This window comes from Prionailurus bengalensis, chromosome A3 (genome assembly GCF_016509475.1).
Source record: "Prionailurus bengalensis isolate Pbe53 chromosome A3, Fcat_Pben_1.1_paternal_pri, whole genome shotgun sequence".
In the NCBI taxonomy this organism is placed as follows: domain Eukaryota; kingdom Metazoa; phylum Chordata; class Mammalia; order Carnivora; family Felidae; genus Prionailurus; species Prionailurus bengalensis.
Window position 1 is genome coordinate 79,105,485 of NC_057354.1, and position 27,960 is coordinate 79,133,444.

At 38.9% G+C, this 27,960-nt stretch overlaps 1 protein-coding gene across 1 annotated transcript in view; it reads right to left on the minus strand.

Moving 5' to 3' along the window:
* Nucleotides 1-758: 758 nt before the first annotated feature.
* Nucleotides 759-27,960, minus strand: part of PUS10 (pseudouridine synthase 10) — a 73,840-nt gene continuing 46,638 nt past the window's right edge. Inside the window, exons 11-18 of the mRNA XM_043603452.1 lie at nt 27,639-27,764; nt 21,019-21,075; nt 20,096-20,172; nt 19,947-20,002; nt 18,779-18,896; nt 11,759-11,901; nt 8,598-8,697; nt 759-6,520 (exon numbers count right to left, since the gene is read on the minus strand). Coding sequence (XP_043459387.1) covers nt 6,482-6,520; nt 8,598-8,697; nt 11,759-11,901; nt 18,779-18,896; nt 19,947-20,002; nt 20,096-20,172; nt 21,019-21,075; nt 27,639-27,764 — 716 coding nt within the window. The 3' untranslated portion in view covers nt 759-6,481. The remainder of the gene's footprint in view (nt 6,521-8,597; nt 8,698-11,758; nt 11,902-18,778; nt 18,897-19,946; nt 20,003-20,095; nt 20,173-21,018; nt 21,076-27,638; nt 27,765-27,960) is intronic.

The window sequence follows — 27,960 nt, forward strand, 5'->3', positions numbered from 1 at the left end:
GCAGTTTTAATCTTCTACACGTTTCTTCAACACCGTACCCTTGCACAGACACTCCAGTATTAATGTAATAAATCACATGGCACATTTTTAAAAGTTTATTTATTTATTTGGGGGGGGGGGCAGGGAGAGAGGGAGACAGAATCCCAAGCAGGCTCTGCGCTCAAACTCATGAACCGTGAGATCGTGACCTGAGGCAAAATCAGGAGTCAGATGCTTAACCGACTGAGCCACCCAGGCGCCCCTTTTTTCCCTCACAGAGCACATTTTTTTATGTCTAATGTGCAAAGCACAGTGTTAGGTGCTAGAAATGAAACAGGTGATGGAGATGAATCTCCTGCTCTCACAGATGTCAGTCTTTTTCTTTTAAGAGGTAAAATACTCTGCAAAGTACAGAAAGTGGACTAGTTTTAAGTGTACAGCTTGATGAATTTTTACATATGTAAACAATCATTTCCAGTATCCCAGAAGTTTCCTCCATGCCCTTTCCAATGTACCTATATCTCAAAACCACTATTCTTATTTCTGTCATCAGAACCTACTATTATAATGGCCTTTTAAATTGGTAACTGGGTTTCTCTAAAAGCTGGGTTGTCAGTTTTAAATCTAATGTTTCAGAAAAAAATTTGTCCATGTTAAGAGAGACTTGGAATTGGTGATCTAGGCTGCCCGGTAGTGCCCAATAACTTGTCATATAATAGGGGATTAAAGAAATTGCCACATGATGTTAAATAGCGTGGGAAAATGGAAAGAGTAGGGACTTTGTCGGAACATCTAGGTGTGAATTTTCAGCTCTGCAACTTACAGGTTATGCAATATTTAACAAATCATGCCTTCTGTGGGCCTCTCTTCAGATATAAAATGCAGATAATACCTTCTTTACCTACCTCACAACATGTGTTGTATTAAATAAATAAAATAATGCACAAGAAACTAAGTAGTGCTAATGAAATATTAATAAACCAACATCTATGTGTATCCTGTGGCCCTGAGTAATCTCTAAATCCAGACATTCCTTCTGTCTAATATATGGCAGAGTGAGAACTATGGAGTAGATTCCTTAGCAGGAACCCTGAGATGGGTTTCTCTTTAGAGTGACCATCTGTTGTGCCCAGATCTGGAGGCTGTTCATTTGGCCTTACTTTTAACAGAACCATTTTCTACTATATTCTATTATATAGCAAACCTAAGATCATTTCCAGTTCTGAAATTCTAGGATCCTTAATTTATTTGCCAAAGTTGATTATGAGTTGGGAGTTGTAGCACTATCTTCCTACAAGGGAGCCTCATCATAGCTAACGAAGTTGCCACTGAAAGATTTCTGATCGTTTCCCCACCCCGCCCCCCCAGGGGTTGAGTATGAAAAGAGCAAATTTAGGATGCTTTTCGTAGCACACAGAATAAAAAATTTCATGCTATTTAACATAAGCCCAGGAGTGGGCAGCTAATGAGAGCGAAATATATGGTCTGTGTCTGATCTTATGCCTTTGTCTAAGATTTAGTCAAATTGCTATTTTAACTAATACATCTTAGCAGAATTTAAAGCACAGACTTAAAGTCATTGGATAAGATTGAATTTCAAAAGTAATTGTAATATTTTTCATGATACAAAAGTATAGGTTAAGAAAAAACCTTTATGTCCCCACTACTGTCACTAATAAATAAAACACAGATAAAAATTTTAAACATTCATTTCTCCTAAAGATTTTCTAAATATGTTTCATTTCGAAATGTCTATAGCTTTAGGAAAAAATACCACCTGCTAGTAATTATCTATTTAGAGGGGGTAGAATTTATCATTTGTCACTTACCACTCATTTCCACTTCAGTTTACGATTGGACTTTCAAAAGTTTAAAGAATCTTAAAATTTTAAAGAATTGAAAGAATTTAAAATTTTTCCTTAAATAGTTATGTGTGAACAGTAATAATAATTAGTAAATAATGGTGCTTCAGTAAATCGAGTTTTCAGGGATATCAGCAGAGTAAATAAAATGTGTTTTTGATAAAAGTAAACATCTTGGCTGTTTTTCTTATTACATAATCAAAACAGTGTAGCTTTGCATAAAATGTAGTAATAGAGAAGATGGGAGTATTTGGGGATCTACTTATGGAATTTAGTCTCAGGAGACTTCATTGGAAGTACCATGTCTAGACGAACCCTTTATATGTCTTATGTTTTAAAAGACTGCATTAAAGCGGCACCTGGGTGGCTCAGTAGGTTGAGCATCTGACTCTTGATTTTGGTTCTGGGAATGATCCCAGCACCATGGGATCGAGCCCCACGTCAAGCTCCATGTTGAGCATGGAGCCTACCTAAGATTCTCTTTCCCTCTGCCCCTCCCCTGCTTGTGCTCTCTTTTGCTTTCTCAAAAAAATAATAAAATGACTTTAAAAGAATGTACTTAAAAATGGTGTTAACTAATGAATTACCCTTTTAAGGGCTCTAAGAAATTTGAAGGCACTGTAAAAAGTGGTTTTTGTTAAGTTCTCAGGTATTCAATTATTTATGTTAAATGTCACATCAAGATGTAATCATTTGTAAAATGTCAAGATGCTTTTTGTTGTACAGAATATTTTATTACCTTTGTAATATCTTTGTATACAGTGATTTTTTTTTTCGTGGTAATAAATGGAAAAAACTCAAAGACTTAAAATTTTGTTGTCATTTGACTTAAACTATTGATGAGATTTTGTTGTTTATAGCATCCTCCTTGGGAAAGGTAGTTGGGTTGCTTAGAAACATTAGGCATTTTTATGGAAAGCTATAACTGAATATACCTGCATATCTAACTGTTCTGTGAAATGATAATTTTTGTAGAGTACTAAAATGCATTTTTAAAAGATTTTCATTTTCTGCCTTCCTGACTTATTTCCTGCCTCTCTCCCTTTCTGTATAATTCAGGACAAAAGTCATTCACTTATTCTGAGCAAGGTACAGGTAAGTACTTTGCCACAGGAGGCAAAGGTGGTGTCCTAGTGTGGGACTGCTGGGTGGAGCTGAAGGAGAGCATTTGAGGGTGGTAGAGAGGGGACTTTCTGGGATCTGGAATAAGAAATAGGAGATTGGTTATTTAGGAGGGGGACTGATCTATCAAGTAAATAAATAAGGCTAATGGGAGCCAGATTTCTGTCAGAGAAAGGTATTACAAATATGAAAAGGGAGAAAACTAGAATAAGGTTGGAATTGGAAGTACTGGTATACAACTCCCAATTTTCAATATGTGTAAAGTAATGTGTTTGTGTGTGTATGCATTTGCATTCATAAGTAACAAATTATAACCCGTCAAATAAAACAGGAAGCCACAAATCCACAAGAAGGGAAACTTCTACCTTTCAGTGGAATGGTAACCAAGAAATGTAAAAGAAACGGTGAAATTAGAAAATCAGTATTTGACAAATCTTCAGTAAATGCTAAAATTAATAGATGAAAGTGTGATGATCTTATAAGATACTCATTAATTAAAGGGAAAAAAGAGTATAAAAGTGGAGGAGACTGGCAGACACTACCTTCATTAAGTGATTAAAATCCAGTCGTCAGCAACTGCACAAATCAAAATTGTAGAATACCTGATAAGATGCAAGAAGATAATATCTCCTATGGTACTCTTGCGAGGAAGGTACAACCTGAGTCTAATAATAAGGAAACATCAAGCAAACCCAGATGTAGGAGCAATCTACAAAATAACTGACCTGAAATCTTCAAAAATATTAAAGTAATGAAAGTCAAGGAAAGACAAACTTTTCAGATTAGTGGAGATGCAAAGTGTGATCCCTTGCCCGTGAAAGTCACCGTTGGGACAACTGGTGAGACTTAAGTGGGGTCTGTGGATTACGCAGTCGTAATATCTATGTGAACTTCTGAGTTGATGGTTCTGTTGTGGCGAAGAAGAATGTCCTTGTTTGTAGAAATTACACACTAAAGTATTCAGGGTGATGAAGCATCACTGGCTCAATGGTTTAGGGGGAAAAGGTTCTTTGTACTTGCAACTTTCCTGTAAAGTTGAAATTATTTCAAAATGAAAATAAATGAATATCATAAAAGTGGTATTTTTTTTTTTTCCTCCATAATAAAAAAAAACAGCACCTAGGGGGCTCAGTCACTTAAGCATTTGACTCCTGATTTCTGCTCAGGTCACGATATCGCAGTTCGTGAGTTTGAGCCCCATGTCAGGCTCTGTGCTAACAGTTCAGAGCCTGCTTGGGATTCTCTCTCTCTCTCCCTCTCTCTCTCTGCCCCTCCTGTATGTACTTTCTCTCTCTCAAAATAAAAAAACTTAAAAAAAAAAAAGGAGGGGGGTACCATTTCAGAAAATCCAAAAAGCTTGTGTCAAAGCTCATTCTTTTTACGTGGGCTTAATAATCAAGGATAAAGATCCAAAAGAAAAGATCAGCCTAAGTAAAATGTTTTTCTCTTTGGAAATGGAAATTTAACTTCCAAGTTTATTTCATATAACTTGTTAATGTCACCAGTTACCTTACTTGGGATATTTTTTTTTCTTTTTTTCTTTTCCAGGTATTCAGAGTTGTTTTTTCTCAACTAAATCACAGACTGTATTTGGAACAAAGAAATACTAAGAAGTACAATAGGCCCTTTCTTTAAGTGTTATTAAAGACTTCATTTAAACAAAGCTATGAGGGGAGATCACAAAACTAAAAATAATTTTATATGGGCAAAAGTGAAACTATAGCACTCATTACTTAATATTCCCAGCTCTGCATAACACAAAGACCTAACGTTAACTTTTAACAACCTGTGTCTCATAATATATGAACATATGGAATAAATAAAGTATAAACAGCTAATGTTTTTGCTTAAAACTTTGCATGTCAGGAATAGAAATTTAAGAAATAGAAATCTGTTAAGGAAGTTCTTAATTTTTCCAGTTTGGAGATTCCACTAAATTCAAGGCTGAGCCACAAGAAACATGCAAAAGACTATCTCCCAAATTATTTAAATCTTTTGTGGCAAAACTTCCCCAGAAATGGAGAAACACACAAAATTTCTTACCTGTTTATCAGAAGTTTATTTCCATTATCCCTTTCTCACTTTCTGGCATTGAAAATAGTGAAAAAAGTTTTTGCTAGTATTCACATACAGAACTTCATGTCAATTAAATAATTTTCCTGATTTCTAAAATGAATAATACATCTTGGTATCTATGAAGTAGGTTTAATGAAGAGATGGAAAACAATAATCCAATACCATCCAAGTCACATGTGTTTTAAAATAAGCTCAGATAGTTGAATCAGGGTGACAAATTATACTTAAATCTCAAATTTTAATGAGATTGCTGAAACATTCCTCTTAATGACCCATCCATTTTCTTTAGGTTTGGCTTATTTCCTGTTCTCTCTTCATAGTACCCACTTACTAACAAATGGTCATCATATGAGATCATATGAAATATACTTGGGCTATTTTTTTGGTAAGCTCCTTGATTTGGCATCTGAATTCTAAAAGTCAATTCTCATGGTTAGTGCATTTAAAGGACATTCTCAGGTGCCTCCTTTACACAGTGGGTGCTCAATAACAAGGTTTATTAAGAAAGGACCTTAAAGACCAGGACACTTCAGTTTTAGCCCCTCCTAAGGAAGTAACTAACAATTTTAGACAAATCATTTAACTTTCATTCTTTGGTTTTCATATTTATAAAATGGAAATGATGAAATCCTATCCACTTGATGCAAATGTGTGAAATTGGATAATATATTGAAGCACTCTGGAATATATCAGATTGTTTAGCAATCTTAATTTTTCAAAATCTTATCCCTGGGTTTGAAATTACTGAAGGCACTTGTGTCTCCTTATTTAAAAGATTTATGGAAGTCTCTTACCAGGGTACACCTCAATTCCTAAGTTTCACTTTCCCTCCCCAGGAAAGGTATTGATTTTTTTAGGTTGTCAAAATAGTAACTTGAAGTCATTAAGATTTGTGACAGATTATACCAAAGAGTACTTCTGTTGACAACGGCTTGCTTGAAGTTTACCGGGAAAAATATTAATGATGTCAGATTTACATTTGATATCTTAGGATATTAGAGGATACTGTCCTGTGTATCAATCTAGATCTTTTGTCAAGATCATTTAACAAATTTAGAACATGATTTTGAAGGTGGTATGTCTTGTGCAGGGAAATTGTGCTGAAAGAAATTCTAGCTTCTCAGATTATCAGAATGCATCCTGTTTGTGTACTTCTCTAAATGGAATAATTAAGAGAATGTTTCCATTATTCATAGTTTGGCTTGTGGGGGTTGGAGAGGGAACAAGAAAAATCATAAGATATCCTTAGAACATTTAACACAAAATATACACAAATATAGATCCTGAGATGTTACAACAAATGTTAAAATATATAGATCAACATGATCCAAATGGTTTCCAAGACACTGTTATGGTGAGTAAACAGCCATCATACAGTGTATGCTGAACGGATGTCCACATCGTGCCACGAAAACCCTACTCTGTGTTTCCAAGTTTGAAAGCTAGTCATCCAGAGCAGGGGGCCAGTCAACATCTACAGACTAGAAGGAAGAAAACAAGACATTAAAACATTACTGTTCCAGTAAGCATTTGCTGATAATGCTTCTAAACTTAATAGTGTTAATATAACACAACAGAAGAAACTGCATTTGAAGAACAGTCATTAAATACCACAGTTCAACACTCTAAAATCCACATGAGGCCTTGAGATTCTTGGGCCCAAGGTCTGTTTCTGAATTCACAGAGTATCTGATTATCAGCCAGTTATTAACTGTACCTTTGAACAGTAAGAGACTAGAGTACCTCTAAATTTTCTAAATGTTATTTATGGGTAAAGTAGCAAACAAACTCAGGGAGCAAGACCAACTTTCCCTCGGAAGTCTCAGCAAATTTTACTCTTCAGATCATTTTCATTTTCCCATCTTACATTTAACAAATACTCAAGCAGTTTATACACTTATAGTGTTATTTGTAACCTAGCAACCAAATGAAAAATAAATGAATATGAAAGAGCGCCTGGAACTAGAAAAGAATAAATGATCATTGAGTATCATTTCAGAAGTTTTGTTTCTTGAAAAATCAAATTTATCTATCTCTACTCACCTGGTTTGGCTCTTCTAGAACAAAACCTTTAAGTCATAGTGAAATTACAGTAGCAGACAATTTTTTCTCCACATAAGCAATCACTTCCTAGGCTTTACAAGTATGAAATTACACCTTGTCTTAACTACCCTAGAGGGCCTAATTTGAGAGAAAGTTAAAAAAAATCCACTGTACCCATGTCTTGTTTTGTTTTGTTTTTGAGACTTAAATTTTAAAACCCAGTATGATTTACTAGACATGATTTTTTTAAATTAATCTACAAGTTACTACCAGAATCAGGAAAATTGGGTGTGTGTGTATGTGTGTGTGTATTTTTTAGAAATCCCAAGATATTTTGGTTCTGTTTCAGAACACAGCCATGTACTTAACACCCATATATAAGTTCATGAGTTGTCTCTCATGCCTGAAAACTAAACATTTCAGACCATGATCTTGTATGTGTTGAAAGCAGGAGAGGTTTCAAAAGCTCCCTAGGTGATTCCAATGGACAAACAGGGATGAGGAACATTGGCCCGTGACTCTGATATTCCTAAACTGTTCTAAGAACTGAAATCAAGGAAGATGAATGCAGTTGAGATTTTCTCCAACTAAAGGTTGTCTTCCTCAAAATAAGTCTCATGAGAAGGCTCCCTGCAACCTTGAAGGTGCTGTCACTGGCTATACTGCAGGAGCTGTATAAAATCTAATCTGAAAGCTCTGAAGAAAACTGCCAGTAAGGTATTAATGCTCCAGTGATCATGTGATTACCATAGATGTTTTCACACTAGGCAGTTATACCCACTTCTTTTTATAACATCAATCCCAGGTGCAAAATGCTAGCCTCCTAAAATTGTTTTTGTTGGGGGGTGGGTTGGGAGAGGGACCACCTTCCTCAACAGGTATTTGTCAGAGACACAACTTGTGACTCAATACCTACTGATGCTCAAATGAGAAAAAATACTTATGGAGAATTTCCTGAACGACCTATTCATGCCACTCTTCTAAATACTTAAGAATTTAACCGTGTTTCAATTCAGACTTAGAGCAGAGAATTTGTACCACATCATAGAGGTCCCTTACAGAACTGCTTTTATAAATAATCGTTGGCTCATCTCATTTTCTATCCCTGTCCTGAATGTATGTTTCTGAGCAATCTGAAACTCCTGAAACAAAACAGGTATGGGAATTAACTCTCTAGAGTCCAAAGGACATATGAAGGGCTCTTAAGCATCATTTCCTCACTCCGTTTAAGGGTTTAAGATCTCATGCCACATGTAAAGCAACTTGGTTAACAAATTAGCTATATATTTGCAAAAATCACAAATGAGACCTTGTATTTTTTAAAAAGATAAAAATTCCAAAGAGTCCCTCCCTGCAATACAATGCTACTGTGAGATTTTGACTATTTTCAAATACCTATTACGGTGAATAGAGATAGGTACCTGTTTGGCTTAATGCCCCCCCGCCCCCCCCAAAAAAGCAGAACTTTGTTGAATTCAATGTACAAACAGGCATTTCCACAATAAAATGGTTTACCTCAACATCCAGCTCAAGAATGTCTGCAGTCATATTCATTAGAGAGCCAACGTTCGGCTTGGTTCTCCCAAAGTCTCCATGTACAAACTCTTTAATGTAGCTGGGATTTGTTTAAGGAAACAATGGAGATAGCTATGCAGCACCAACTGTTTGGTGAGATTTGATAGGTAAAAGGGAAAGGACAGACAAAAGCAGAAATGTTACAAGGGTGAGGTTATTTCCGAGCTGTGACCAGTGATGTGTGTCTTAGAAAATAAGCTCTGGGGGTGCCTGGGTGGCTCAGTCAGTTGAGCGTCCAGCTTCGGCTCAGATCATGATCCCACAGTTTGTGGGTTCGAGTCCCGTGTTGGGCTACGTGCTGACAGCTTGGAGCCCGGAGCCCGCTTCCAATTCTGTGTCTCCCTCTCACTCTGCCCCTCCCCTGCTCGCACTCTGTCTCTGTCTCTCAAAAATAAATAAATGTTAAAAAAAAAAAAATTAAAAAAAAGAAGAAAAGAAGCTCTGGCAAACTGGTTCCCACCAGCCTGGAAGCCAACAGCAGGACTCAGCACTAAAAGTCATGACTTTCTTTTTTTCTTTAGTTTACCTCCAAGTGCCAAAGTTTAGCTATGGAATTTTTTTTTTTTTTTTTTTTTAGTTTTGTTTGTTTGTTTGTTTCAAGTAATCTCTACACTCAGTGTAGAGCTTGAACCCACAAACCCAAGATCAAGAGTCGCACACTTCACTGACTGAGCGGGCCAGGCGACCCTGGATGTACATTTTTTTAAAGTTTATTTATTTATTTTGAGAGAGAGTGTGTGTGCATGCGCCTGCACACGAGCAGGGTAAGGGACAAAAAGAGAGGAGAGAGAGAATCCCAAGCAGGCTCTGTGCTGTCAATGCGAGCCCCAGGCGGGGCCTGAACTCACAAACTGTGAGATCATGACCTGGGCCAAAATCAAGAGTTGGACGCTTAACCGACTGAACCACCCAGGGGCCCATGGATATGGATTTTTTTAAGTTAACTGTAGTTCAATACTAAGTAAAACAAAACCTTAGCTATTTTTTCTCTGCCACAAATTCCATTTTGTCATCTTTTTGGCCTCATTTTTCAATAATGTCAGCTGGCATCTGCCAAATGATAAGTTTCCACAGGGTCACACACAGAGTAACCTCGATGATGGCTTTCCTGGTAATGTGACCCAGTGACACAATAGGAGTAGGATGGGAGGGACAATGAGAATATTAATTTAGTCTTGAGAAAGGTCCTTCAGAAGGATTATCAAAGGACCTAAGTTCTTGTTTGCAACTCTTGCATGGTTAACAAGAGAATTAGGTTAATTCTTCTTTTAAAGGGGCAATTTTGTGTTTCCCTCATAGGTCTTCGAATTTTGAAGTCAATGGTTAATCCTAGAATTACTTATTAAGATTATATTAATATTCCTTACACAGGACTCTACTACAGGCTTGAAAATATTTATCTGAAAGATATAATTTTGCTAGCATTCAGTAAAAACTCATTTAGTGTTATGTTGTGTTCTATAAACCAGCACTTAGTATAAAAACTTGATATAATTTGAATAGGAAAAGTAAGTTTATTCTTAGATGATAAAACACTTCCACCATTAACATGCTGATATGATGTCCTCACTTTCTGAAAGTTTATTCACTCTACTTTCACCAAATGTTTTGACTCAAGGATAAGACATATAATTATCTAGTCACTTCCTTCTTTACTAAATGCATAATTACACAACAGTTATAATTCTTTTTCTCTCACTTTCTTTAGAGAATGCTACTTCTGAGGAGCAGTGATGAGGGGACATGACCAAAAAGCCCCAGAATAACCAACTGGAAGGGCCAGAATGTTCTTATTCATATCCAGAAGGATGAGGTATAAGTCAAATGAACTAGTTCAGTGTACTGAGCAATGTATGTGAAAAATCCACATACTTCTGTGTATAACCACATGGTATCTAAAGCTTTACCAAGTAGTCTTTCTTGGCTAATCCCTTAAATTCAGGTACATGGCTAGTCCTAAAAACGTTTTAGTAAGATTGAAAAGATACTTGTTTCTTCAAAAGACCACTGCATTTCACCTGAGCACACTACACCTAAACTGGAATTAGGTAAAAAGAGTGGGAACAACAACAACAAAAAAGAAGTGATTTCTTTGACATTCCATCTACAGTAGGCAGATGTGCTCCAAACAACAGAATTACAAAGGTCTGCCTGCTGTCTTCTCAACAGATCAATCCCTCGATCTAAACCAAAAGTTGAAAAGATTTTAAGAGTAAATAACATACACCTATTTCACCTTTGTAAATTCTGGTTGCTTCTGGGATGTCAAGGGGCAGGGTGCGGGAGGAGGTTGGTGGGGAAAGAGAGACAGACTAATTACAGCAATATGGTGACAATGCTAGTTGGTGGTTAAAATAACTTTTTTTTTTTTTTTTTGCCTTCGATCCATAAGTAGATCGTTAGTTTTATTCTAGTTAAGTATTTTATCACTTCATACTATTGGATCACTAAATAATATAAAAACAAAAAGCAAACACACAAATATTAGGAGCACTTTTGAAAAGTAAACTAGAGCTAGGACTAAGGCAACTGCCAGATGTATTTTAACCAGCAGCTCAGGGTTAATACAAAACCATACAAGGCAGAGCCCAATATGAAGAAGTGATCATTTGTGGACTGTTCTCTTGTTTTGGGCCAGTGGGCAAATAAAGTGTAGATCAGTATGTAAAGTAGGGCCACTCCCATCTACTATCAGTGTTTAATAATCTGGGGCAAATGCTCCAAATACTGAAAGGACCCAAATGTCGTTATGAAAACGCGACTTGCAAAGTTATGAAGACACAAATCAATAAATGAATCAATCAGAACTGTTTCCTGAGTACTTACTATGCAGTGGGCATTGTGTGAGACACTGTGACTATTTTAAGGTTCACACTCTATTGGCTGCTGACTCATGGTTTAAAAAGTCATTTTGAAAAATACAAATTAAATGGGACCCCCCCCCACACACACACACCCCAAAACAGAATTTTTCTCCAACCTAATCCTTACCCTAATTGTTCCTAGATCAAGTTGAACCTATCTTCTGGGGCAGCGTGAACTCTTCCACTAAGGTTCCGCTTAGATTACTGCTGGGCGAAGGGCGAAAGGCGAAAGGATACGTGCCAGCTTGAGTCTTCAGGTAGAGGTGGAAGTGATGTTCATCCACATAGCGCGTCTCCATGGAGTGAATGATGCGAGTTCTCACAGCCAAGGGCCTCCGATGCAGGACTCGGAGGGGTGTTTTCTGATCAATCTTTAAGTCCTAGAGGAGGAAATGTTACACAACCATGGAGTCAGCTTTGCTCCCAGGGCACCCGGGGAAGCCCGTCTCAGTGTCTCCTTTGTCATCCATGGCTCACCACAGAGGTCTTCTTTGGTGGACCCCATCTATCACTGTCAGGGTAGATACTGGTACTATAATAAATCGTACCTCCAAAGGTTCAGGCTCTGTGGAACTTCTCATAACCTAGTCCATAGTTACTCATTTTCTGGGCCTCCGTATGCCATTAAAAAAGGATTTGGATGGGGCACCTGGGTGGTTCAGTCAGTTAAGCCTCCAACTCTTGATTTCCGCTTTTGGTCATGATCTCACAGTTGGTGGGATCTGGACCCATGCTGGGCTCTGTGTTGACAGCTCGGAGCTGGCTGAGAATTCTCTCTCTCTTTCTCTCTCTTTCTGCCCCTCCCCTGCTTGTGTGCACTTGTGCTCTGTCTCTCAAAAATAAATGAATAAACTTTTTTTTTTTAAGGCTTTGAAGTAAATGATCCCCAAGGTCTCTTTTACTCTAATATTTAACAAATTGATTAGGACCCCAGAGTTCTAGTCTATCCTTTACTTTAACAGAGCTCTTCTAGAAGATCTGTTCTTACCTTTTTTTTCCCCTGACCCAACAGATGATTTAACAGTGGGGTGAATGGCTGAGATGAGAAATGGCTTTCTGTAGAAGGTGAGACCTTGGCATCACTTGTGTGTATGTGCAGTGTGCAAGTTTGAAGGACAACCATATACCTACTCACTAGGTTTTTTTTTTTGGTTATATGAAAAGATGTATCTGGAAAATTAAGTTACATCACTGTTTAGGGTAGTATTTTCTTTTTTTTTTAATTTTTTTTTTCAACATTTATTTATTTTTGGGACAGAGAGAGACAGAGCATGAACGGGGGAGGGGCAGAGAGAGAGGGAGACACAGAATCGGAAACAGGCTCCAGGCTCTGAGCCATCAGCCCAGAGCCCGACGCGGGGCTCGAACTCACGGACCGCGAGATCGTGACCTGGCTGAAGTCGGACGCTTAACCGACTGCGCCACCCAGGCGCCCCTAGGGTAGTATTTTCAATATAATAACTACAAAGAAGTGTGTACAATAAATCAAGACCTCTCAGTATCTGTAAGCCCAGTTCAAGTTACTTGAGAATAACAATACTACATGCTTTTGACAATTTAGATTTTTTAGGGGCACAGCCTTGTTTTTCTTCAGAGATTTCCTTTTGTCACAAGACATAAAATAAGAAATAGAGATTAAAATTGTAAAAGGTCAACTAATTCTAAGTTTTAAAAATAGATATTGGATATAACCAGAAATGTAGGTTCATGAGAACTTTGAATCCTCTGCCATTTCTTGTTGGAACAACTCCTTCCTAATTTATACGACTTGGGAGTGCCTGAAGCCATGCTAAGAGAACAAAGATTTCTGTCTGGTCTCCCCTCTATCAAGTTTTCCACCCAGAAAGAAAGAGCAAGTTCTGACAAAGACTACACTTGAAATGGTGTGACTGTTTTGATCATAGCAGTGAGTCAATGGCCCCTCCTAACTTGTAGGTTTTATGATTCCATAATTCTTGGGTTTAGAAGCATGTTGTTCTGCTGAGATATGCTGTCTACATAAGGTCTGACATTTCTCTGGCCAAAGAGACAAAAAAAAGGACATGGCTGAACTGTTAAGGAATCTGTACAGATACAGCCTTCACTGTAGAATACAGAAATAACTGGCCTTTAAATGAGTGACTAAGGAATGCTCCTCTCCCTGTACTAGTACTCACTCCCAGTCCTAGTCAATGGAAGTACTGACTGAGCTGGGAGACCCACCACTGCTTCCAATATAACTCTCGTTCAGCACACACTCCTGTGTGTTTTGTGTCTGCTTGTTTTCAGTAGACAAAAGGAAACTATTTACTTTAACATTGCATTCTTCTGGCCCCATTCTGATGAATTTTCAGAAATACAGACACATATGCAAACAACTTTTTTTTTTCCTTAGAAATAGAATACTCTTAAAAAAGAAGAGACAACAGACTTCAAGCTGTATTAGAAAGCTGTAATCATCAAGACAGTATGGTACTGGCACAAGAACAGACACTCAGATCAATGGAACAGAATAGAGAACCCAGAAATGGACCCACAAACATATGGCCAACTGATCTTTGACAAAGCAGGAAAGAATATCCAGTGGAATAAACACAGTCTCTTCAGCAAGTGGTGCTGGGAAAACTGGACAGCGACACCCAGAAGAATGAACCTGGACCACTTTCTTACACCATACACAAAAAATAAACTCAAAATGGATGAAAGACCTAAATGTAAGACAGGAAGCCATCAAAATCCTTGAGGAGAAAGCAGGCAAAAACCTCTCTGATCTTGGCCGCAGCATCTTCTTACTCAACACGTCTTCGGAGGCAAGGGAAACAAAGCAAACATGAACTATTGGGACCTCATCAAAATAAAAAGCTTTTGGACAGCAAAGGAAACAATCAGCAAAACTAAAAGGCAACTGATGGAATGGGAGAAGATATTTGCAAATGAAATATCAGATAAAGGCTTGGTATCCAAAATCTATAAAGAACCTATCAAACTCAACACCCAAAAAACAAATAATCCAGTAAGAAATAGGCAAAAGACATGAATAGACACTTCTCCAAAGAAGACATCCAGATGGCCAACCGACATATGAAAAAATGCTCAACATCACTCATCATCAGGGAAATACCAATCAAAACCACAATGAGATACCACCTCCCACCTGTCAGAATGGCTAACACGAACAACTCAGGCAACAACAGATGTTGGCGAGGATGAGGAGAAAGAGGATCTCTTTTGCATTACTGGTGGGAATGCAAGCTGGTGTAGCCACTCTGGAAAACAGTATGGAGGTTCCTCAAAAAATTAAAAATAAAACTACCCTACGACCCAGCAATTGCACTACTAGGTATTTATCCAAGGGATACAGGGATGCTGTTTTGAAGGGACACATGCACCCCAATATTTATAGCAGCACTATCAACAATAGCCAAAGTATGGAAAGAGCCCAACTGTCCATCGATGGATAAATGGATAAAGAAGATGTGGTACATATATACAATGTAGTATTACTCAGCAATCAAAAAGAATTAAATCTTGCCATTTGCAACTACATGGATGGAACTAGAGGGTATTATGCTAAGCGAAATTAGTCAGTCAGACAAAGACAAATATATGACTTCACTCATATGAGGACTTTAAGACACAGAACAGATGAACACAAGGGAAAGGAAGCAAAAACAATATAAAAACAGGGAGGGGGACAAAACATAATATGGAGAACAAACAGAGAGTTACTGGAGGGGTTGGGGGGGGATGGGCTAAATGGGTGAGGGGCATTAAGGAATCTACTCCTGAAATCACTGTTGCACTATATGCTAACTAACTTGGATGTAAATTTTTAAAATTAAATAAATAAATAAATAAATAAATAAATAAATGTGAAAAAAACAAAAAAGAAGAGACAAATAGTAAATTTGAAGTGACTTTTTCTCAAAATGGGGTAGTAACTCAGTTTTTCTATTTTTTTTTTTAATGTTTATTTATTTTTGAGAGAGAGATAGCAAGAGCAGGGGAGGGGCAGAGACAGGGAGACAGAGGATCCAAAGCAGGCTCTGTACTGACAGCAGAGAGCTCAAACTCGTGAAATATAAGATCATGACTTGAGCTGAACTCAGAACCTCAACCAACTGAGCCACCCAGGCGCCCCTCAGTTTTTCTATTCTTGATGACAATAGGAATATTTGAAAGTAGTTTTAACCCCAACACAAAAAAATTATTAGAAGTCAGCTAGTCCCATCAGTCCATTTGAGCTATGAATCATTAAAATAGACCCTTTCATTGCTTACTCTGTACCTACAAAAATTATCTTTCACATTATTCAGCATTATTTCTAAATTAGCTGTGAATAGGGCTACCTTCAAACTATGAATGCATTTTTTTTAAGTAATCTCTATACCCAACATGGAGCTTGAACTCACGACCCCAAGATCAAGAGTCACATGTTCTACCAACTGAGCCATCCAGGTGCCCCAAATCTATTTTTTTTTTTTAATTTTTTTTCTTCAACGTTTATTTATTTTTGGGACAGAGAGAGACAGAGCATGAATGGGCGAGGGGCAGAGAGAGAGGGAGACACAGAATCGGAAACAGGCTCCAGGCTCCGAGCCATCAGCCCAGAGCCTGACGCGGGGCTCGAACTCACGGACCGCGAGATCGTGACCTGGCTGAAGTCGGACGCTTAACCGACTGCGCCACCCAGGCGCCCCCCCAAATCTATTTTTTAAATGAGTTCATCTTCCCCTCAGAATTCTGAATGACTTACATATGTGGTGAAATAGTGGTTTAGAAATTTGTTTTCCAATCTTAAGAATATCTGTCTAAACTATCATTCTAAAGGCTGCAGATAATGGGTTAAAAACCAAACGGCTTTTGATATAGACTCATGGAACATAAGATCTGGAGGCCCACTGGGGGTGATCTAGTCAACACCCACCCCCGTGTTAGGGATGAACGTGTCTAAACAGGTGAATGATTCATACTATAAACATTATTCTGCACTTCACTTTCTTTCTCATAATGTCATGTGTATTTCTGTGAGTCATAGGTGTGGACCTACTTCTATCCTTTTTTCCAACAATTTTAGGCATATATACACACAATAACATAAATGGGATCACATGCTGCTTTAGTTTTTTTTAATAACTTTATAATATTCCAGCTTCCTCTGCCATTTCCTTTTTTTTAATTTTTTTTTTTATTTTTTTAATGTTTATTTATTTTTGAGAGAGACAGAGACAGAATGTGAGTGGGTTGGGGCAGAGAGAGAGGGAGGCACAGAAGCAGAAGCAGGCTCCAGGCTCTGAGCTGTCAGCACAGAGCCTGACGCAGGGCTCGAACTCACGAGCTGTGAGATCATGACCTGAGCCAAAGTCAGACGCTCAATCGACAGAGCCACCCAGGTGCCCCTGCCATTTCCTTTCTGAAGGAAGTTCACTTTGTTTCTAGCTGTGTTGTTGTTGATTTTGCCACTTTGAATAAAGTCAGTAAACATCTTTGTGCACAAATCCTTAAGCCCTGGAGTTTTATTTCTTCAGGACAGATTGCCAGTAGTGGAAGTGCTGGGTAGAAGACGAATACGTTTTTAATTTTTAGAATCACTGCTACATTATTTTCCAAAAAAGGCTAAACACTTTACATTTCTACTGACAAAGTATGCAACTAGTCTTCTCCGTGCCAACCAATAGGTGCTAGTCTCAGAGGACTAAAGTGATGTCTTATTGTTACTTTAATCCAAAGTGGAACGTCTTTTCAGATGATCCTTGGCCATATGCAGTTGCTCTTTTCCAGCTGCTTGATCCTTTGTCTATTTTTCTCTATTGGGTGTTTGCATTTTTCATAAGTAGAAATCCTATTTATGGTATCTTTTGCCACACGATTTGTTTTCTACATAGTTGCATATATGTGTATACAGAAACACACACTCATGTATATGTTTTAATGTTTATTTATTTTTGAGGGAGAGAGACAGACAGAGCATGAGCGGGGGAAAGGCAGAGAGAGAGGGAGACACAGAATCTGAAGCAGGCTCCAGGCTCTGAGCTATCAGCACAGAGCCCGACATGGGGCTCGAACTCATGAACCATGAGATCATGACCTGAGCCCAAGTCAGATGCTTAACCGACTGAGTCACCGAGGCACCCTTCTCATGTGTATGTTTAAATCACAATGTATCACCCAATAAATACTCTTATAGCTTGTTTTCTTCCCCTGAGCATTTATCAGGAACATTTTCCTTTGTCAATAGTCATCTACCACATAATTTCTAACAGCTGGTTAGCAGTAGTCCATCATACAGATAAGCCATAAGATGAAGTCTGTCTCCTCTAGTAGGTCATCTAGATTATTACAAAATATTGCCCATTTTAACAACGTTGTGATAACTATACAGACCTCTATATCCATTTATGCTCATTCCTTGCATTTGAGAGTAAATTATCCTTACAGGAAGAGATGGGGATAGGTGGGAAGAAACATGCAAAGGAGCAGGCAGATCCTCTACAGTGCCGTATGCTCATGTGAAGGAAAACCTAGCACATGCCAAAATTTGTGCTGTACATATATTATCCTTCTTAAAAATTTATAACATGTTGGGGCGCCTGAGTGGCTCAGTTGGTTAAGAGTCCGACTTCAGCTCAGGTTGTGATCTCACAATTCATGGGTTTGAGCCCCGTGTCGGGCTGTGTGCTGACAGCTTGGAGCCTGGAGCCTGCTTCAGATTCTCTCCCCCTCTCTCTGCCCCTCCCCCACTTCCATTCTGTCTCTCTCTCTCTCCCTCAAAAATAAACATTAAGACAAATTTATAACATATTTTATTTATACACTTTATCTTAGCATCAATTCTATTAGACAATTCTATTTCATATTTCCTTTCTACGGATGGCCAAATATAATAATAGCATTGCTCACGTTTTCTATGTACCAGATACTGTTCTAAGTGCTTCACATGACAACTCATTTCATTCTTCTAATTCTACAGATGAAGGAAACAAAGCATAAAGAAGCCAAGCAACGCGTCCAAAGTCACACAACTAGGAAATGCAGATTCAGGATTTGCAGCCAAGCAATCTGTGCCCAGAGGCAGGATCTCAATCACTAGCAATGCTGCCTCTCAAACAGGTTCGATGAATTGCCCAGTCATTCAACCAGTAAATGGCAATGCCAGGATTTGAAAGCAGGTCTCACATTCCCCCAAGCCCATGCTTTATGACTTGCTACTAACAATCTAAAAGACAAAGAAATATTTTATAGGCAATCAGGAAAAAAAAAAATAGAGCATTTAACTACCTTTATGTCATTTAGGAATTCAATGTCTTTTTTCTGTATGGCTTTATTTGTCCATATTAAGGCACTGTAGGATTTGGTCTTTTCTTCTTCACCTTCTTTCATATGTCCTATTGCCTCTCTAAACAAAAACAAGAAAAGAAAGTTTGTCTAAACACACAAAATACACTTAAGCCTTGACCCAACTTCCCTTTCTTCAAAAATAGCTTTACCGAGATAAAATTTACATACAATTCCCATTTTAACTGTACGATTCAGTGATTTTTAGCATGTTTAGAGAGTTGTGTAGCTATCACCATAATCTAATTTTAGAATACTTCATCACCCCAAAAAAGAAACCCCATCCCTATTTGCAGTTCCTTCCCATTTCCTGTTTCCCCTAGCCCTTGGCAACCACTAATTGACTTTGTCTCCATAGATTTCCCTACTCTGAATATTTCATATAAAATGGAAGCATACAATACGTGGTGTGTGGTGTCTGGTTTCTTTTACTTCATAATGTTTTCAAGGTTCATCATGTTGGTGCATGTATCAGTACTTTATTCCTTTTTATTATTGAATAATATTCTGTTGTATGGAGATACCATATGTTACCCATGGACATTTGGGTTGTATCTACTTTTTTGCTATTATGAATAATGCTACTATGAACATTCATGAGCAAGTCTTTGTGTGGGTGTACATTTTCACTTCTTGTGGGTATATATCTAGAAGTGGAGTTGCTGGGCCATAATGGTAACTCTACATTTGACCTTTTGACAAACTGCCAACTGTCTTCCAAAGTGGCCACACATAATCTCACAGCAATTTCTTAGGGTTCCCATTTCTCTACATCTTTGCCAGCATTTGTTTTTTTCTGTCTTTCTGATTATAGCCATCCTAGTGAGCCACCCTAGTGAGAGTAAAGTGGGATATCACTGACGTTTTGACTTGCCCTTCCCTAATGGCAAATGATATTGAGCATTTTTTTTTTCATGTATTCATGCATAAACATAATATCCTCTTTGGAGAAATGTCCACTTAATCATCTTCCCCATTTTTAATTGGGTTGTTTTCATATTACTGAGTTGTAAGAGTTCTTTATATGTTCTGGATACAATTCCCTTAACAGATACATGACCTACAACCAAAACTTCCATTTTCAGTTCGTCTCCAGTGAGTCTACCCTTACCTTGTGACAAGCTGCAAGTCACGGACTTGGATTTTGTTAGACGAATTATTAATTTTCTGTAGTAGCAGAAAAAGAAAAACAATTAGTAACTCTAGTTCAGTTACAGAGTTGCAGAAACATGACGATTTCCATGTCATGAAGTGGTTTACCTGCTGAAGTTCCTTAATTTCTTGTGAAGTGAAATGTACTCTATGAGGATTCACCAGCTCAATTGCAAAGGGCCTTCCTGGCAGCACACACCCCGTCATGAAACAGAAACGTGTTGATGGAGTTAACATTTGGGCCAATGCAAGAGGGTTAGGAGGTGTGAAAAAACGAGTTGAGCTCTAGAGGACTGAAAGTTTAGTGACATGACTACATCCGGGGGAGGGAAGAATGTGTGAAAAGAATCAAGGGGCTTTTTGGGGGGCTGCTAAACCCCAGGACAGGCAACATGTAAAAATGACTGCTCTCCCAAAAGTCCATGAACAAGCCTGTGTTAATTACAAAATAAAATCCAAACAACTGCTAATTGATTTGGTTACACAAAGGTAACATTATTACACACAGCAATGCCCAGGTATACCAAGCTGAAATCCATCCTCCTAGCCTAATCCACTAGTGAAATGGAAAAGCTGTGATTCCATAAGGGGAAGGGACTATTAACTCTCAGCATCTTTCTTGTAATGCAACAATGCAAAATGAGAGAAATGAAGGCTAAGAGAACAGAATCACTTTTTAAATGAAGATGTGCATTTTGAAAACTGTACTGGTACTGCTGAAATGTTAGCAAATGGAACAATTAATAATCAAACTTTTGGAAAAACTTGGTTACCACCTTGTTAATGCACATAAAATTCCCTTAGAACCTATAGGTATGCAATAAGGATGGCTTCTGAACACATGATTCCTGTTAAGACATAATCATATAATTTATAAAGGTAGCTCCATAATTCGCAAAGCCTCCTCACTGGGAGAAGCTCTGGGCTTTGCCCACTTTGGTTTTAACTGAGCAACTACAGTGAACCTGCTGTCTGAGAAGGGTGATAGTCTGAATGTTAGTTCTAGTCAAGTGATGCTGTTGCAATCTTACCATTTCCTAATGTTCTCACATCTACATCTTCTCTTCCAGAGGAGGAAAAATTAAAACCTTTGCAAAGGAGATAAAGAAAAATAATCAGAAACATAATAGCCCTAAGACTTTCATTCCCACCCGTTGGTAGAAACCCCATTTGTCTGAAATAATCTACAGGAGAACTCCAAGGGATAGTCGCCATCCCACCTCTAATCCCAATCTCTAATAAAAATAGCAATGATAAGAAGTACCATTTATTGAGCACATATATGCTGGGCACTGAGCTAACATTTTGCATACATTATTTCATTCAATCCTTATTAGAACTTTATGATGTAGGTATTAAATAAAAGAATACCAAGCTTCTAAAAGGATAAGTACTTTCATCAAGGTCGCATGATTAAATGGCAGACAGAGCTAGACATTTCTGATGTCAAAGCCAGACCTTAACTATCACCTTATGCCACCATCCCATGGGAGACCAGAGGCAGAGCACTTTTTAGAGGAAGGCTCCACAACAACCCTGGTCACAGGCTTACGGTGAAAAATCTGTCATTTTCCTTCTTTTTTTTTTTTTTTCTTGAAACAAAACAAAGCAAAATCATTTATTTGAGAATTAAACTCTATGAAAGGAAGAGGAGTGGGGGGGAAAGGGTTTAAAAGTAAATTCTTTGTATCAAGCAAAGCCTAAACTGGGACCACAACAAAACTAGTGTTCATTCTAAGATAAATGGATCATCCTAGACTAAAAGCTGCAAATATTAGAATGGGAAATGGTGTAAAAAAAGGTGGGGGGGGGCAGCTGTTGCATCATAACTTACTTAGATACAAAACTGACAATTTCACCATCATTGCCATAGCAAACATTACCACAGGCAGGCATTATTCTAAATTTTTCATAGATGTTAACACTATAAGATAGGTACTATCATTATCCTCATTTTACTTACAAGGAAAATGACCCAGACAGGATAGGTAACTTGCCTAAGATGACATTATTGGTAAGTGGTAGGGCCAGGATTTGAACCAAGTGGTCTGACTCCATCCAGAGTCTCTTAACCACTGGTTTATACAACACCACCAAGAGATAGGCAGACTCCACCAAGAGTTCAGACTCATGCCCACAGGGAAAGCAAGACTGGTCTTCTTGGATCAGGGATTAGAAAAGGCTGGGACGTTTGGAGAACTCTGGTCAGTCATTAGAGTTTGGTAAAGTTTAAGATCTCTGAACACATACGTATATTAGAGGCTATACAAGGCACTGTGTACGAGGCACTGTGCTAGACACAGGGGAGATAAACAATATGGACACGGTCCTGATCCTCACAGGGCTTACTGTTTGTGGAGGGATAGGGACTGTAATATAGTGGGTAGGGCTATGACAGGAAGCACATAGCATTATGAACACATACAGCACTAAGAGCACAGTTGCAACATGAGCTATGAGATTTGTATTTATTCCTCAATGGTCCAGCTACTTTGGAGAGCACAAGATGAGGAAGAACAAGATAGCTGGAAAGAGCAAATGGGAAAGGCGGAATAGTGAACACCATTTAGACAGCCACTTTTTTCCCAGGAAAGAGTCTATATGTAAAGGTCCCACGTAGATTTTAGAAAAAGGAAGGTTAAAAGGCTTGGAAAGGCCTATGAAAACTACACTGAAGATTAGCCCTCTTTTTGAAGATACTTAGCTGGGAAGAAAGTAGGATTTCACCCTTTCCTCATGTCTAAAAGATCCCTTTGGCAAGCCAAGGTCAACACTTTAGGGAACATAGGTTCTGAACTATTGTTTGACACGTACTGTCAGGGTAAAGTGGGCTCCTCTCTCCCACAGGGCCCAAAGCTATGGGTCTCATAGAGAGGAGTAACCCAGTACTGGTTAGGTAAGGGCCAGACAGCCAAGGTAGGACTAGAATTTAAGCTGAATTTAGGCTCAGAAATCTGGGTAAATTGGGGCACCTGTATGGCTCAGTCAGTTGAGCATCCAACTCTTGATTTTGAGTCATGTCATGATCTCATGGTTCATGGTATCAAGCCCCACGTTGAGCTCTGCACTGGCAATGTGGAGGTCTTTTTTTTTTTTAATTTATTTATTATTGAGAAACAGAGACAGAGCACAAGCATGGGAGGGGCAGAGAGAGGGGGAGACACAAAATCTGAAGCAGGCTACAGGCTCTGAGCTGTCAGCACAGAGCCCGACGCAGAGCTCAAACTCACAAACCACGAGATCATGACCTGAGCCAGGGTCAAACGCTTAACCAACTGAGCCACCCAGGTGTTCCAGGTGTCCAGGTCTTGATCTCAGGGTCGTGAATTCAAGCCCCATGTTGGGCTCCACACTTAAAAAATAAATATAAATAAATAAAAATAAAAAGAAGCCTGGATAACTTGTGCTGCATTAATACCTAAGAACTGGCCAAGTAAGCAGCTATGAGAGCCACAGGGTCAGGCTTTTCTTGAGGTGGAGAATCAAGGCCAGGCAAGGAATAGGATTCTGTGGACCACTGAGTCCCAAAGAACCCTCCACTCCATGTTTAGACTCCATTGTTAATAAAACCCATGGTAACATCAGTAGCTTCTAGACAGACTCAACAGACTCAAGAGTAGCACTAACTAGGGGTGGATAGCTAAATGGGGAATTCAGAATGGCAACTGGGAAGCTGAAAGATACTGACTCCCTGGGGCTGTGATCTGTCTTATACCTGCCCACCTCCATCTCCAAACCAGCCATAATGTCAGGGAACCAGGGGATCCACAGTGACTGAGCCATAACCTGTGACTGATGGGGGAGAAGGGAAAGAACGGGACACAGAGAGGTAAGTCGAACAGTGACAGCTAAATCAGACCAGAATCTCCAATTCATAAATTAGCCCATAAAATTTCCACAAATTCCAGAGGTGTAGGATCCCAAGCTAGGCCCTTGGGAAGTCCAGAGAAACATTAAATCCAGACAAAGGAAGAAGCGATTATTTATTATATCTTTTAGGAAAATATCTCAAATTTGGACAATACATTGAGAAATATTTTTGGGGGTGGCACGCCTGGATGGCTCAGTCAGTTAAGCATCAGAATCTTGATTTTGGCTCAGGTCATGATCCTAGGGTTGTGGGATCGAGCCCCACGTAAGGCTCTGTGCTGAGCGTGGAGCATGCTTAAGATTCTCTCTCCCTCTCCTTCTGCCCCTGTCCCCTGCTTGCGTGCTCTTTCCTCCTTCCTTCTCTGCTCTAAAAATAAATAGATAGATAAGTACATAATAGAAAACTCACTTAAAAATACTTTTGGGGGTAACCTTTAAAACTTTATTCGTATGCAATTATGAATAATAGCTAACAACAAAAGGAAAAGGAGTTAAGTATTAACTCCTTAATACCTTAATACCTTAAGTATTAGGAAATACATGTTTAAAATTTGGGTGAGTTTTCATTTTTTTTTCTTTTTTTTTTTTAATTTTTTTGATGTTTATTTATTTTTGAAGGAGAGAGGCACAGCATACGTGGGGGAAGTGCAGAGAGAGAGGGAGACACAGAATCCGAAGCAGGCTTCAGGCCCTGAGCTGTCAGCACAGAGCCTGATGCGGGGCTCGAACCCACAAACTGTGAGATCATGACCTGATCTCTGAGAGCTAAAGTCGGATGCTTAACTGACTGAGTGACCCAGGCGCCCCTTTTTAAAAAAAAAATTTTTAAGTTGATTTATTTTGAGAGTGACAGAGACAGCACAAGTGAGGGATGGGCAGAGAGAGAAGGAGAGAGAATCCCAAGCAGGCTCTGCACTGCCAGCACAGCCTGATGTGGGGCTCGAACCCACAAACTGTGAGATCATAACCTGAGCCGAAACCAAGAGTCAGACGCTCAACCGACTGAGCCACCCAGGCGTCCCTTCTTTTCTGCTTTTTTAAAGATTTTATTGTTAAGTAATCTCTACACCCTATCAATGTGGGGCTCAAAACTCAGACCTGAGATCAAGAGTTATATGCTTCACTGATTGGGTCAGACAGGTGCCCTGGTTGAGTTTTCTAAATTCACATTATGCCCTGTCTTATCCCCATAATCCTGTGAGTTCCTTTTGCTCAAAGGAACAGAAATTGTAAAAACAAAAACAAAACCAAGTGCAAGAATGATCAGGAACTATCAGCAGTTCAGCTAGTATGTAGTGGGTAGTGGCCCTCATACGCAGAACACACAGATGATGGAACTGAAAAATGGGCAGAGGCCAGATGATGAAGGCCTCAGAAGATCAAGTTCAATAGTTTGGATTTTATCCTGCATGTAGTCATTGACAAGTTTTCAGTAGGGAAATAACATGACAGATATTTATTCAATAAGTGAAATAGCAAATGTATTAGGGGAAAGTTTCTTAGACACAGTGACTTTGAGAGTGTGTCCAAGCTTACTACTCATTAACCAGGGGATTAGCAAATGGATAATATGATGTGCCAGTTTGAAGTGACTGAGAAATCTCCCATTTGGGGGAAGGGACCTTTATACGAGTAGCTAGACTGCCTCATATAATACCACTTATTTTCAAAGAGTTGTAAAACATAGAGGTACATCAGTCAGAACCATCTTCCCAGAGTTGTCACATGTTATCTGCAGAAATGATGAGTAATATATCTGAGATACACAGGTTTAGCAAATTGATGCTATCAATCAGGCATTTCTAACAACAGGTTTTATCCCCTGACAAGGAGCCAGTTAGCACCAAGGCCCAGAGGTCTGCTTTTTCTCAAGCAGCTCTCAATAAATTTCCTCAGGACACAATTACAGATGCTAAACACACAGTTTGCTTCATTTTCAGTTTGGGGACAATTTCCCCCGCTCAAATGGAAAATGAAACCAAGCTAACTTCATGAAAGATTGCAAGGGGGAAACATACATCTGTTTCAGAGCCTCCTGACGGCCCTCTTGGCAATGGGGCCTTCCTTGAGACCCAAATAATCAAAACTGAAAGTTTCTTGAATCATCTTATACAAAGAGAGTCAGGTGGCTCCAAAAAGAGTTTGAAAGAAACTTTTTGTACTAAAGCTTAATTTTCACTTCTTTATAATTTGGATAAATCTTACAAGATACCCAGTATGTAGATATTAAGCAAGTAAAAGCTCATGGCAATATCCCAGAGTCCTTTTTTTTAAAAGTTTATTTATTTATTTTGAGAGAGAGAGAGACAGACAGACAGACAGACAGACAGAATACATGCACACACAAGTGGAGGAGTGGCAGAAGGAGAGGGAGAGAGAGAATCCCAAGCAGGCTCCACACTGTCACTGCAGAGCCCTACATGGGGCTTGAACTCACAAACTGTGAGATCATGACCTGAGCCAAGATCAAGAGTCGGATACTTAACTGACTGAGCCACCCAGGTGCCACTTATCCCAGAGTCTTTACTGCTGAGATTTTGGAAAATGTTAGGTTGCTAGGTTAATTTCTTCTTTATTCAGTAAACAATTCTTAAAGACCCTTAAAAAGAGAGTCCACCTACCTGGTAGGCAACAAATTATAAGAGGGATGTGTTTTATTTATTTTTTTTTTTAATTTTTTTTCAACGTTTATTTATTTTTTGGGACAGAGAGAGACGGAGCATGAACGGGGGAGGGGCAGAGAGAGAGGGAGACACAGAATCGGAAACAGGCTCCAGGCTCTGAGCCATCAGCCCAGAGCCTGATGTGGGGCTCGAACTCACGGACCGCGAGATCGTGACCTGGCTGAAGTCAGACGCTTAACCAACTGCGCCACCCAGGCGCCCCGAGGGATGTGTTTTAAAGTGCTTGTCTTCCTTCTTGACAAGCCAGAGAGGTGGAAGGAACAGCCATATCTCATCTCAATCATCTGCTTGCCATTCCTAAAGCAGTCTTGTCTCAAGGTTTTTCAGAGAGAAGAGTAGATATCTAGTTGCTTCCTCAAAAAAAGTGTTCTAATTATGCTAGGAGACCCACTTTAAAGTAAATCAATCATTGCTTATGGCCTACAGGTTTTCCTGTTGTACAACATGACTTCCTGCAATTGAAATCTTAGCCCCTTCCCTCTAGCCTAATCCTAGGTGAAATCACAGGCTCTATGTGGTCTGCGACCTGGCAGACCTACAGAGACAGAGAAAACCTAAGCCTGGCAGGATCTGACTCATCCCACAAACCTGGGCTCATTAATACCTGGAAAATTAAAATACAACACAACTATCATGAAGTCTTCATGAACTGGTAGCTGTTGACCTGCTTTCTCTAGGCTTGAACTTTATCCCAGGACATTTTAGCAGTTAAGGTGGAAGCTAGACATTTGCCAGTGATTATTCTTGAACAAGAACTGGATGTGCAAGTTGTGTTTTAATTTCCTCATATTCCCCCAAAAGAGGCCAAGTCTGAGGTGTCCCAAGGTCAGAACTTAAGTGCATTCCCTTAAAACAGTTTCAGTGGTTTTGAATTTGCCCAGGAAAGAATAGTCATCTTGAGAGACAAAAGAAATCCTCGGCTCAAATCCAGCCCAAGCCAGAGGTGCTCAGGACATGGTGACCCTTGTTCATGGGAAGCTGCCAGGCAAGGAGTCTAGATCTGGTGATTTACAAAATTTAGAAATCTTTCCCGCCACCTCAAAGAAACCTATTCATGAATGACTATGTATTTAAAATATGAATATTATAATACTTACTCTCTGCTTTGAATACTGCCAAAAGATGATCTGAAATTAATTCTTCCACTGAAGATTCCAGCTTCCTTTCTCCATCAATTATCCAAGGAGTTTGCGGTAGATTCCTGGAATATTTATTATATCTCCCTGTCAAAGAAACACAAGGTAGCCTGGATGGAATTATATAATTAACATAATAAGATAAAACAACTATACATTGAGTGCCAATATCCTAGGTGCCACGATACAAAGCAAGGCTTACCCTTCAACTAACTTACAATCTAACTTGGGGAGCCAGCATACAGACATATAAATAATTAAATTAAAAGATTTAAGGTAACAA